Source organism: Eurypyga helias, unplaced genomic scaffold (assembly GCF_000690775.1).
Source record: "Eurypyga helias isolate BGI_N326 unplaced genomic scaffold, ASM69077v1 scaffold50012, whole genome shotgun sequence".
NCBI classification, from domain to species: Eukaryota; Metazoa; Chordata; class Aves; order Eurypygiformes; family Eurypygidae; genus Eurypyga; species Eurypyga helias.
This window is the reverse complement of record NW_010237520.1, coordinates 1-12,359: the sequence shown is the minus strand read 5'-3', so window position 1 is coordinate 12,359 and position 12,359 is coordinate 1. Positions and strand designations below refer to the sequence as shown.

Below are 12,359 nucleotides of genomic sequence, written 5' to 3'. Positions count from 1 at the left end.
AGCGTGTCCAGGGAAGGGCAATGGAGCGGGCGAATGGTCTGGAGCACAAGTCTGGTGAGGAGTGGCTGAGGGAGCTGGGAGGTGTTCAGCCTGGAGAAGAGGAGGCTGAGGGGAGACTATCACTCTCTACAGCTCCCTGAAAGGAGGGTGCGGAGAGGTGGGGTTGGTCCCTTCTCTCAAATGACAGGACGAGAGGAAGTGGCCTCAAATTGTGCCAGGGGAGGTTTAGATTGGATATTAGGGAGAATTTTTTCACTGAAAGGGTTATCAAGCACTGGAACAGGCTCTCCAGGGCAGTGGTTGAGTCAACATCCCTGAAGGTATTTAAAAGATATGGTGGTGCATGTGGTTCTTGAGGACATAGTTTAGTGGTGTCATTAGCAGTGTTAGATCATCAGGTTCAACCATTAACCTTAAAGATCTTGTCCAACCTAAACAATACTGTGATTCTAATAGTTGACCAACAGCTTGCCAATCTAGATCTATGTTAATTTATCTGGTCCTTAAAAGCATAAGGACAAGGACACTAGCAACATGATTTTTTTTTTTAACATAGATGTGTGGATAGCTAAGAAAACCTGGTTGAGCAGTGCTGAGCTTGATGTGTGAGATGTCACCTTTGACCTTTGTTTTTATTCTTAACACTTACATTTTTGTGCGTAGATTTTGGGGGGTTTCTGTCAAATTACAGTTAATTGTATTAACATTTGAATACCAGTTCAAGCCAGTACAGCTTGCATTTTTGTGGTTTAAAAACTGACAGCTAATCAGAAGGAGCAAAATCAAATCCAAGTTAGTAATGGAAAGAGAGATTAAAAGGAACGTCTGCTACCATGTGTTCTTTAAGATCAGATTTTGAAGTTCTGTTCTCTGAACTGACTTAGTCATCAGAAAAGTGTTTTTCTTAAAAGAAGCATAAGAACCCAGAAGATCTTGAAGTGTATTATATTCTTATGTAAAGTAGTCTTATTTACTGTCTTTTTTTTTTTCCTTCGCTAGGATGACTGCCTTGTGAAGGTATGGTACAATACAGACAATTGGCGATCAGCTGTAACACCACCTGGCACAAGTCCGGAAAAACAAGCAAAAGAAGTTGATTTTTCATTTGTGTATTTGGCTCATCCTCGATCAGTAAATGCATTTTCATGGAGGAAGACCAGTAAATTCATGCCACGGTGAGTAGTTCTAATAGCCCGAGTTTTGTAAATTGCCCAAAACCCCTAAAACTGTACAGTGTTCCCAGCTGTGTGGTCAACAGTCACACAAATTGTACAGTTCAGTTAATAACTGGGTTTGTGCACCTTGTATATTTTTTTGCCTGTGTTGATACAATTCCTTCACACTGAAGTTCTTGAGAGGGTGGTAAGCATCCTCTGACCTGGGAAGGAGCTAGAATGATGAGTCCCACAGCCTGGCTTAGAGATTGGACTAACTGTTGATTCAGCACTTGTGAAAATACTTCTCTTTGTATTATTTTCAGTACACTGTTTTGAATGACCATCCGTTCATTTGATCTCAGCTTGTTCCTCTGTTTCTGTCCTTATGGAATCACAGCGATTCAAAAGTCTTGTCGCTTTGTCATCTTTCTCAAACATTCACATATTTCCACGTCTTACAATTTCTTTACCTAGGACAAAACCAGAACTCTGTCAGAAACAGTATCTGGAAATTGAATTAAAATGATCGTTTGGAATTTATATTTTGGGTTTGATTTATTTGGGGTGGGTGGGGGTGTCCTGACTATTTCTAAATGGTCTGTCCCTAGTTTTTGCCAGTAATTCAGATCTGAAACTGAAATAGCATTAGCAATTTTGTGTCCTGCAACCGTCTTTTTGTCATTATTCCAAAAGGCAGCCGTTTGAATTCTGCATACCTTTTTGTGTTTGAGCAAGTTTATGCTGTCTTTTATACCAGACAAGACTCTTCGTAAAGCAGCTTTGAAGATTCACCTGCTCCGTGATGCCTGAGGCAGTTTGCTCTTGGGCAGTCCAGTCATATATTCCATGTAGTTTTCAAGTCTTAGTTAAAACTAAATTGTGAACTCACATGAACTGTAAACATGATGGTCTGCGTATTTTTTTCAGTGCTTAGTTTATGCTAATTGGATTTTTTGGATATAGATGTAACACAAATTGTGTTTGGAAAAATACTAATTAAGAAAAATCTATAATTTTAAATTGGCTGTTTTATTCCTGGTGTTACCCTGGTTTCTCTGCTTTGGGTATATAATTTTCTAAGTGCTGTATGGCAGTAAGGTCATGGGAAATTGAGAACAGGTGTCCAGAATATTATTAGCTATTTATGTGAAGGACTTTAAAAAGAAAAACGGTATTTTGCTCTTCCAACTATGAATAACTCCATAAACTGAAATCCAGGATTTGGTGGTGCACAGCTGTATAATGAAGTTTGAGGTAATTTGTATTCAGGTACTTAAATAGATGTGAGAGCCTTTCTTTGCATCATTCATTTTCCTAAGAATGTGTTTTTGAGTTTTTCTTTCCTTAGTGTCTTTAATCGGTGCAAGTCTGAAAACTGATAACGGAATGCTGTTCTGTACTGCTGCTTTATTTGGATGATCTATGGTAATAAGATCATCAAAATGATGATCTATGGTAATCACACCTTAAATTTTCTTTCATTAGTGGTGCTGTCTGCAATGTACTCCTGACGTGCTGTAAGGATAATGTTTGTCGTCTCTGGGCGGAGACTTTGTTACCCAATGACAGTCTGTTGTATGGTGGAGGATACAGCAATTGGAGTGAAGCAGTGAACTTCACAAATAACTTCAAGAGAAATACGTCAAGTAAGGAAAAAGTGCAAAATGCTTTAGAGGTAAGTAGTGATGGTGAACGGTGAGAAAAGACACACGTACACATGTAATTTTAGACAGGATTCTAATTAGTAACTTGTTTCTTAAGCTGAAATGCATTAGACCACAGATATGTGTAAAATCTTACAAAAGAGTGAGTTTACTTGAAATCTTCCTGAGGAAGTCTAAGCTCACAGGCGTCATGCTGAGCTTTCACGTCAGGAGACGTGCTGCTCTTATGGCACAGCTGCCTGTTCTGCTGTGGTGACTGAAGAAAAGTGCTTGGCAGTATCTGGTTCACAGGGATAGGAACATTATGGAGCACAGACTGTATATAGGTTGTGTGAAACGCAGTAACGATCCTGCCTTAAAATGTAGGGTAGGGGCTCACTTGTTACCTCTGAAGTTGTGGGGTGTTCTCCAGCTTCTACAACTGAAAAAGCAGTGATAATATGAAGGGAAGAAAGAAAGCTTTTGTGGCCTTTCTGCTGTGGTCCTCAAGTAGAGCAGACTGCTTGTAAGCTGTATCTCTAAGGCAGATATTCCTCACTGGATAGTATTTTCTAACCAGCGGGAAGCAGGGGCAGGTGAAGCGTTAACAGACTCCTGCCAAGCTGTATGGAGAGTATGTGGGTGTTGTGCTTTTCTCTTAATGGGGTGATCTATTTAGCGTGCTCATGGTGCTTTCTTAGCACATGTGGCATGGTTGAAAAATAATGACAGGCTGAAAGGCACAGCAAAGATCAGTAAGATACAGAGGATAGCAAATGAAAAGGAATGCCAAGAGCATAATACCATCCTTAACACAAATTGTCTCCTGTCTTCTACCTTTTGGTGCCTGTATGGATATCTACAGCACAGTGGGCTTGAATGGTACAGCAAGACGTTTTAAAACTGGCCCTTATGGTGGAAGCCTACTTTGGATCTGTCTAATCACATCCGGAGTACTGATCCAGTTTTTCAGCACCTGAAATGAGATTATTCAGATTTGCTGCTTTGTTCAGAATCTTGAATGAGCATGGTATACGTTTATGAAACACAGCAGTGTTTTTTGTTTAAATGTAAAAACTGTATGAACATTGCCTGCACACTGAAATATGGAGCAGTTACTATGTCAGGGTGCTGTATGGGCCTTAATACAGGAATCTGGAATCTCTACTGCAGAGACAACCTGAACAGTGTAATTCTTGCAAGAAACTCCACTGGTGCTTTTAAGTAGCTTTTAAATTGAAAAAAATAATTCCCTAGTATCTAGAAAACCACTTACAGATGAAATCTGCTTTTTCTTTTTGAAAGGAATTAAAATGACACCTTATTCTTCATGCAGTTAAACCTGAGGCACTTCAGACGTGGAAGGAGGCGGTCAGGTGCAGTTGTAGCACATACTGGGTATGCTCCACATCAGCAAGATCCCCATGAAGTTCACAGAAACATCCCTCCTCATGCAAATGCACTCTGTCACTTCCATATTGCTGCCAGTATCAATCCAGCCACAGGTGAGAAGTGTGGTAAACCCTTGCTTACAGGGTGAGCTGCAGTTTCTTTTAGGTCTGTATTGTCTGTCAAGCTTAACTGGCTCAAATGTATTTATACAGTATTTATATGATCATGCAAATTTACTAGCATGTTGGTTTCATTTAGTGCATGAAAGAACCTTCTACACTGCTGAAATGGCTTGATCAAATTTCCCCTACAGTAATCCTGTCTCTCATTTTCGGTCATCTTTTAACAGAGATTCACAGTGGTCTGAGATGAAAAAGGCCAACTATTTGTCACTGGAGTTACAAATTTACTGGATATTGTGTATCATACTGAGAGCACACTGATAAATCAAAAATTTTCAAGCTTCTTAAAGTGAGCACCTGACACTGTGTCTGAAGTAACCACACTTCCCTGAGGTTCTGTTTCCAAACCAAGCAAAGCATGCCTTCATCTGTGTTCCACAGACTTTATTGTTCTCTTGCACTCTAACAATATGTTGTTAGCATTAAGGAAAATCCCCTATAGTTGCTAATATTTCTGTCTCCACAGTTGTTCGTGTATGCTGAAAATGAAGCATGTGTCTGCTCACTGAAAAACTGAATAGAAATGCAATATTGAATGGCCTTTTAAGGTTTTGCTGCTGGGATGTGATTTCCTGTGTCTAGACTTGATGAACAAACGTATTATGTACTCCTTTTCTTAAATTAGTTAAGCTCTGACTTATAAATAGTATTTTTAGGTTTCTTTGGTTGTTGTTCCTACTGACCCTTGTTTGAAAGACCCATTTTGGCCTAAAGGCGTTCATGCTTAGTTCTTATTTGTAAGTGTACAGTCTCTGGTATGAAGAACTGTTGGTTTCCATTACCACTGTTGGGCTAAGCATGCTGTAAATACTTTCTCCTGTAAGATAACAGTTAGTCTTCACCTTTTGTAGTATTGGTTCGTATTTCTTTTAACAGATGTGACTGGAATCACATCCAGCCTACCAGAAGGAAACTTCTGGCAGTATTGTGCTGTACCATCAATGCTATCCTGTTTCTATGGGAAATGTCTCCAGTCATTACATGTGTTACTATCCCATGTCGTAAAGGAAAACTTCTCCAAAGCCTCCTGGAGATTTGTAGTTCTCCTCTCTGCATTTCTGCATCTTCAAATTGCACAAGGAACTAGCTAACCTTTTTGTGTGGCTGGCACATAATCTTTCACTATCTGGTGGTTTTGGGTTTTTTTTTTTTTTTACATCTACTCTTAATGCACTTCTCTCCTTGTTTGTTTATGCATAACTAAGTAAACTTTCATTTTGTTTTTGATAGTCTTTGCAATATAAATGTGCCAAACTCACAGAATGGGCTAAAAATAATTTTGGAAAAGAATGATAAAAGATTTTCCTAGGTACCTACCACTCTACTTGTCTTGGGCCTTTTCAATCTTGTGTTCCTTCTGTGTTATCTGTATTAATACTGCTTATCTTGATGCTGTCTTTTGAGTCACTTGATCTTTAATTCAGTGGATTGGAGGATAATATGGTGTTTTTTAATGCAGAACCTCTGTTGGAAGTAACTTTCACATCTTAAATCTTAATTTGAAGGAATATCTGTTCTCCCTCACAGTCAAGTACTTAAGTACCTCAGTCTAACCAGATTCTCTAAGTAGTCCTTTTAGTTTTCCCTTTTAAAATTAAATTTTATCTAAAAACCTAATTGTATTTCCTTTCATTTAATTTAAACCAAATCAATTTATAATCTCTTACTTGAAAATTTGCCCTTATTACAACATTCAGAGTACTTGATAAAATCAACTAAAGCCAAAGCAGCTTTCTCTGTCTTTCACTTCACTTCTTGAAGAACCATAATGTTGACATATATAAGAATAAATGTATTTTTAATTTTTATTGTATTTGTGGTGTTAATTTTGAAACTTATTTCCTTATAGCAACAAAATCCTTGAGACCTTTTATACTAGAGTGTCACTTAAACTGGTATTCAGCCTGGATGGAATTTGGTGAAAGGAATAAGCAGTGGCTGTTAGAACTATCTCTAGGCAAATCCAGAAAAAGTTACTGAATCCAAAGACTTTAGAACTTTTCTGGAAAGTGTGAATGTGATCTATGAAGCAAATAGAAATTCACTAATTTTTTTGTCCAGAGCTGAGCATTGGGTAGAAGTCGGTACTTTCGAGACAGAAGAATGGGGGAAAAACAAGTTTGGTTTAATTATCTTTTTATATATACTCAAAGTACGTAGATTTATAGTCTAATGTGAAAAGTCATCTTTCTAGTTCACCACACCTTCATGTTTACTGTAGCTTCATCTTCCAAAGAGAGGACAACAGAATGCTTTCCTCCAAGTTCTGTTTTTGCCAAATGTATTACAGTATTTTTGAGACTGGCATTAATTGGCCTTTTTAGGAAGACAGACTGTGTTTCTTAAATACTGTGCTCCTCTTTCCCCCTTCCTTGTTGTATCCTCTCCCCACGGCAAAATTTCTGGTAGTTCTGGTGGTCCTTTATTCCATCTGTGTACTCTCACTTGTTATTTTCTTGGACTGGAGTGGAGGGTAATTCAAAGCCATCACTGGCTTTAAAAAAACCAAACCAACCCAAACGCCAAAATTGGTTTATAAAGTATTTTATCTCCCAGGGCATGGAATTTCATTAATGCTGCATAAATAGGGAGGAGGGTATGAGAATGTATATGGAGAATTAAGTGCAGATTGAGCTTTTAGCATGTTGCTGTATGGCTCATTTAAGGAAACTGCCGTAAACCACCTAGCTGCTTTTTATCCACAATTAATTTAGATGATGTTGCTCTGCAGCAGTCTGATACTTACTTTGTAAGTCACTCACTTTGTGTTTACTGCTTTGTTTCTCACGGCCACCTGGCACATCAGATACCATCATAGGCAATGTGAAATAATAACGGGATCTATAGGAATTGGAGATCCTGGCTTTATGTGGTGGTGTTACAGAGGACATCATTTGGTCACTGCTGGTTTTAGCTAGTGTAAGCTCTGTCATGCGTGGTTCTAGATGCCTGTGTATACTTCCTGCAGCCTCCATTGTGCACTAAATGTTTTGTGCATACCAAAGAGCCCTCCTGTGTAGCATCTCTTCTGGTAGCAGTCAAACAACTTAATACTGAACGTAGATGATGGTGGTGAAAGGAATGACAAGTGGTAATGCACTGTCTTTTTTTTTTCCACAGTAAAGTTTCTGCTTAAAAACAGTTTTTCTGAAATAATTTTTTGACCAAACTACTTTAATTTTCAAAAATATCCCATGTTTTTCTGGTAGATATTCCTCTACTCCCTTCTATCACATCTCTGAGTCTTGGTGAAAATGAAGACAAAAGTGGACCTTTTGTTGTGCACTGGCTAAATAACAAAGAACTTCATTTTACCTTATCCATGGAAGTATTTTTGCAACAGCTTAAAAACAGTTTTGAACATCATTCTCCTGAGATTAACACGGAGGAGTCTAATCAAATGGATGGCAGATCAGAAGAAGGTAAAAGTCTTATCGTAGACAAATGAGTTCCGTTTTACAAAGTAATTTGTAATGTTTTTTTCAAGTCACATAAGAGTCAGGGAACTTGACATGTAAGGGTACAGAAAAATTACAGTGGCATTTCTATCCATTTCCTTTCCTTACATGGCAGGTACCTAAGTGACTTAAAAATCTGTATCTAGAAATTCTGAATCCGTTTATGGTTGTTCCAGATATCCTGAGTTAAAACTACATAATAGTAATGTGTGCCTAAGTAGGGCTGACCTGGAGGCCTTTGCATGAAAGTGTGTTATTTCAGCTTTTTTAAGGAAGCGGATGTAACTTTAGAATTAAATGTTGGTTTGTGTTTGTTTGTTTGTTTGTTTTTTACTTAATATTAATGTATACCTAGTGTATAAATAGACATATTTTATGACAATATAGTCAATTTAAATATATACAGCTTGGAGGTGACTGCTGTTGTTCTGCCTATGCATGCAAAAATGTATATAATTTTTGAAGGTGGAGGGAGTACTTAGAATTGAAGTGCAATATAAACTATTCGGGTTAGCCATTGGCTGAGGCCCACTAGAGGATTTCTGGTCAAAATTTAAATTTGTGCTTATATGAGTGGCTTATAAAAGGCCTGAAAGTTGCTCCAGTGCCTGAATAACACTGCTTGCTATACTTTTGCTTCTGAATATAATACATGTATGTGTGTGTTCTAGAAGCTGATGAAAATGGAGATGAGCAAAAAGGAAACCAAGAAAAGAAGGAACTGGGTGATGAGAAAACTACTCCAAATTCAAGCCTTGTTCCTCTATCTTCTGCTATTATTGATCATGAAATTGAAGTACTACTGTCTGAGTGGAATAAAAATGCTGACATGCTATTCAGTATACATCCTATGGATGGTTCACTGCTGGTATGGCATGTGGACTGGCTAGATGAATACCAGCCTGGCATGTTTCGTCAGGTGCAGGTACTTTATTTTTTCTGGTTTATGCATTGTTGTTCAGTGAGAAATATGATGACGAAATAACTTCTACTGCTTATTCTTTCTCTCTTTCTTAAAATTTCAGGTGTCATTTGTCTCAAGAATTCCTGTTGCATTTCCAACGGGTGATGCAAACTCTCTTTGCAGAAGTATAGTTATGTATGCTTGTACCAAAAATGTGGATTTAGCTATTCAACAAGGCAAACAAAAGCCTCCTGGCCTTACACGTTCTTCATCTATGCTTATCTCTTCTGGACACAGTAAATCAAGCAACAGTTTAAAACTAAGTATCTTCACGCCCAATGTCATGATGATTTCCAAACATGCAGATGGGTCATTGAACCAGTGGCTTGTGAGTTTTGCTGAGGAATCTGCTTTTTCAACTGTACTCAGTATTTCACATAAATCCCGATATTGTGGTCACCGTTTTCATCTTAATGACTTGGCTTGCCACTCAGTATTACCACTGCTGCTTACAACCTCACATCACAATGCTCTAATTTCACCAGATGTTGAGAATGCAAAACTTGCAAATGATTCTTTAAAGTCTCAGGAATCACCACTAAGACTTCAGAGTAGAGGCAATGCAAATGTCACATCCCAGGATCCCAGTGCGGTTTACAGTGAACTTATTCTTTGGAGAGTTGACCCTGTCGGGCCTTTGTCCTTTTCTGGTGGAGTTTCTGAACTTGCTCGGATCAATTCTCTCCATGTTTCAGCTTTTTCTAATGTTGCATGGCTGCCCACACTCATACCCAGCTATTGCCTTGGTGAGTGTTGTTTCCTGATTTCTGGAGTGTTCTAGAATAAAAGTAATATAACCTGATATTACTATTAAATAGATAAAGTAGATATACTTGAATGCATTAGAAAAAAATGTTATTAAGCATGGGTCCTCTATCTCACAAATTTCCAAGCTGCTGACACTTGGAAATTGTTTATTCCTGTGTAAAGAATTGCCGTGTTCTTCTGCCTCCTTTTGTGTATTTCATGCTTTGGGACCTGGTGCAGTAAAGATCATAGATACTGGTGCATACTTCAGATTGAGTTGAACACGTAAAAGTAGAGGTGGATTTTGCTCTGGTTTGCAAATGGGGTTCTCATTTCCTTTCATATATTTTGATTTTGTTGCTGAGCCCAGCATTAAACTTTGTAGTTCTTGCTTCTCAATAGAAGTTAATGAATTATTCTTATACTATATTGTTTTCTTTCATAACTTCAAAATGCCTCTTGCCCAAACAAAGGGAGCAAATTGGTGTTTGTATATTTGAGCACTTTTTTCATTCTTATTTTTCAGGTGCATACTGTAATTCTCCAAGTGCCTGCTTTGTGGCTAGTGATGGACAGCATTTGAGATTATATCAAGCTGTAATAGATGCTAAGAAACTTTTGTGTGAGCTCTCCAATCCAGAAATTTCTGTAAGTGAAAAGCTGTCTCAAGTTTTTGGAGGTTGGAACTTTAGTGGCACTGGTTTCAGACTTGTTGGTAACTGACAGAGCTGGTTGCTGAGGATTTCACAGATTATGGTGTCTTAGCTCTGCTTGAAAAAACAGATATGGTAAAGCTTTTTAGCATTGTAGCCATACTGCTTTCCATTTAATTGCAGTTCTGCATATGCAGGCAGGTTAATGTTTGGTTGGGAAATACCTCGGAAACAGTTGCACTACAGGGAGCGATAACAGAGCAACAAACTGTGTGCGTACATTGTCCGTCCTAAGGAAAAGTTGAGACAACAATGCAACGTGGGGAAGGGACAATGAACTGCTGAATGAGAGGCTTTACAGATGTTCTCTTCACCTTTTGGCCACTGAAAATAATGTGACTCTTGGTAAAACGGGGAATGTTACTTGTGTTCTTGTTGGATTTCAACCAGTGTATATTTAATGCTTTAGTTAACATTTGCTTAGTGATGTTTCACCTACCCTAGCAGACTGTGCCTCAGAAATGCACAAAATAAAGTTAACAAGACCATTCTCCTGACTCTGTTTAAACAGAAATACGTTGGTGAAGTTTTTAACATCATAAGTCAGCAATCTACAGCTCGCCCAGGGTGTATCATTGAGCTGGATGCCATCACAGAGCTTGTAAGTTCTTCCGTACTAATTTTATACCACAATTAGCTTGATTAGAAGTGTTAATAATGGAAGCTATATCTGTAGCTCTCAATCAGGTAAAGACCAGATATTTAAAGATTGTTTCTGACGTGTAATTGCTTTTGGCTTCATAGTACCTGTAAATGAAAAGAATGAGAGTAATCAAGGTGCACATTCTTGAAAAATCTTTTTCATTGAATTGCATAAATTATCAAGTTAAAAGCTCCAATGTTAGAGAGCAGTCATAAACAGTACACTCCATGATGTTCATGTCTTGTGTGTTTTCACTTTCTTAGCATGGCAGGAAAACACAGTTATTCCATGTTTTTCAAGAAGACTTCATTTTAAATAACCAGGAGAAGGATATGCTTGAAAAGAACAACAATTTATCAGACTCTGGTAAAAAATTTCTTTTTCATAGAACACTGAATACTAAGTACTATGTTTTTACTTCCACAGAGGAAAGAACTCTCATATATAGCTCATATATAGCTTTTGGTATTTTAAGGTCAAATACTTCATTTCATATCTTTTATGTACCAAAGAAGAAAATCCAGTCTAATGAAACGCAAGGGTGTTTCACTTCCTTTGACTGGAGTGCAGCCAAATTTTACATAACGTATCTTAATCACGAGATGATACCCATCATGTATTAAGCATTGCAGTGCTGGTACCTTTCTTAAATGAGGGGGAAAGGGTTTTAGATATAGAGCCTGTAGCTGTAGTGTATGACCTGGGAAAAGCTTTTTGCATATGTCCATGATGGATGTTCATCCTTTTACATCAGCTGAATCGTGCTTCTCAGGCCTTGCATGGTATAATAAATGACAGGCCAAACAAATCCAAAACACAACGATAAAATGGAATACTGTGAGTAATGTGTGGATTTGTAGCTCTTAGGGCACATCTGAACTGCTCTGGAATAAATGTCCAGTTTTCCTTGGTGAAGTGTGTCAGAGGCTGTGTATGTAAGCATCTCAGTTAGGTTTTGCACTGTTCCAATGAAATAATCTGGGGAAAAAAGGGTCAGACTAAAGTTTGTGATACAAAGCTATCTACAGTAGTAAAGGGAATGCTGAATAAAAGGAAGCAAAGTTGTGGAAGAGTTTCAAAATGTTGAATAATAACTTGGCGCTCAAAATTTATTTTTGTTAGAAAAAAGGGAGATACCTAGGAAAATATTACCTGAACTGTATTATACATAGGATCAAATCTGAATTAACTGTTTCTAATCAAGTTAAGCGATTTAGAGTAATGGAGATTATATATGAAATTGCCAACACAACTCTTAATAAAGGTCAAAAACCACAAAGGAGATGTTGAAAATTAGCAACAAAATAGAGGTCAAAAAGAAGTGTTACTGTACAGCATAGTTTGCTGTATGTTTGTATCTTGGGTATGATACACAGAAAGGACTTTGAAAGAATTATGGAAGCTATTTGATCTTAAAGGACGTATCAAAGAATGCTTTGGGTTCCAACCCCCCTGCCATG

At 37.9% G+C, this 12,359-nt stretch overlaps 1 protein-coding gene across 1 annotated transcript; it reads left to right on the top strand.

The window, feature by feature from the left end:
• Positions 1 to 983: 983 nt before the first annotated feature.
• On the top strand, positions 984 to 10,857 carry LOC104506502 (dmX-like protein 1; the record flags this gene model as incomplete). Its single annotated transcript, XM_010147475.1, has 8 exons — positions 984 to 1,175; positions 2,643 to 2,832; positions 4,137 to 4,305; positions 7,584 to 7,796; positions 8,522 to 8,757; positions 8,858 to 9,542; positions 10,070 to 10,191; positions 10,768 to 10,857. Coding segments are annotated over exons 1-8 (1,713 nt in total), but the record flags the coding sequence as incomplete, so codon positions are not given.
• Between the last annotated feature and the right edge of the window lie 1,502 nt (positions 10,858 to 12,359).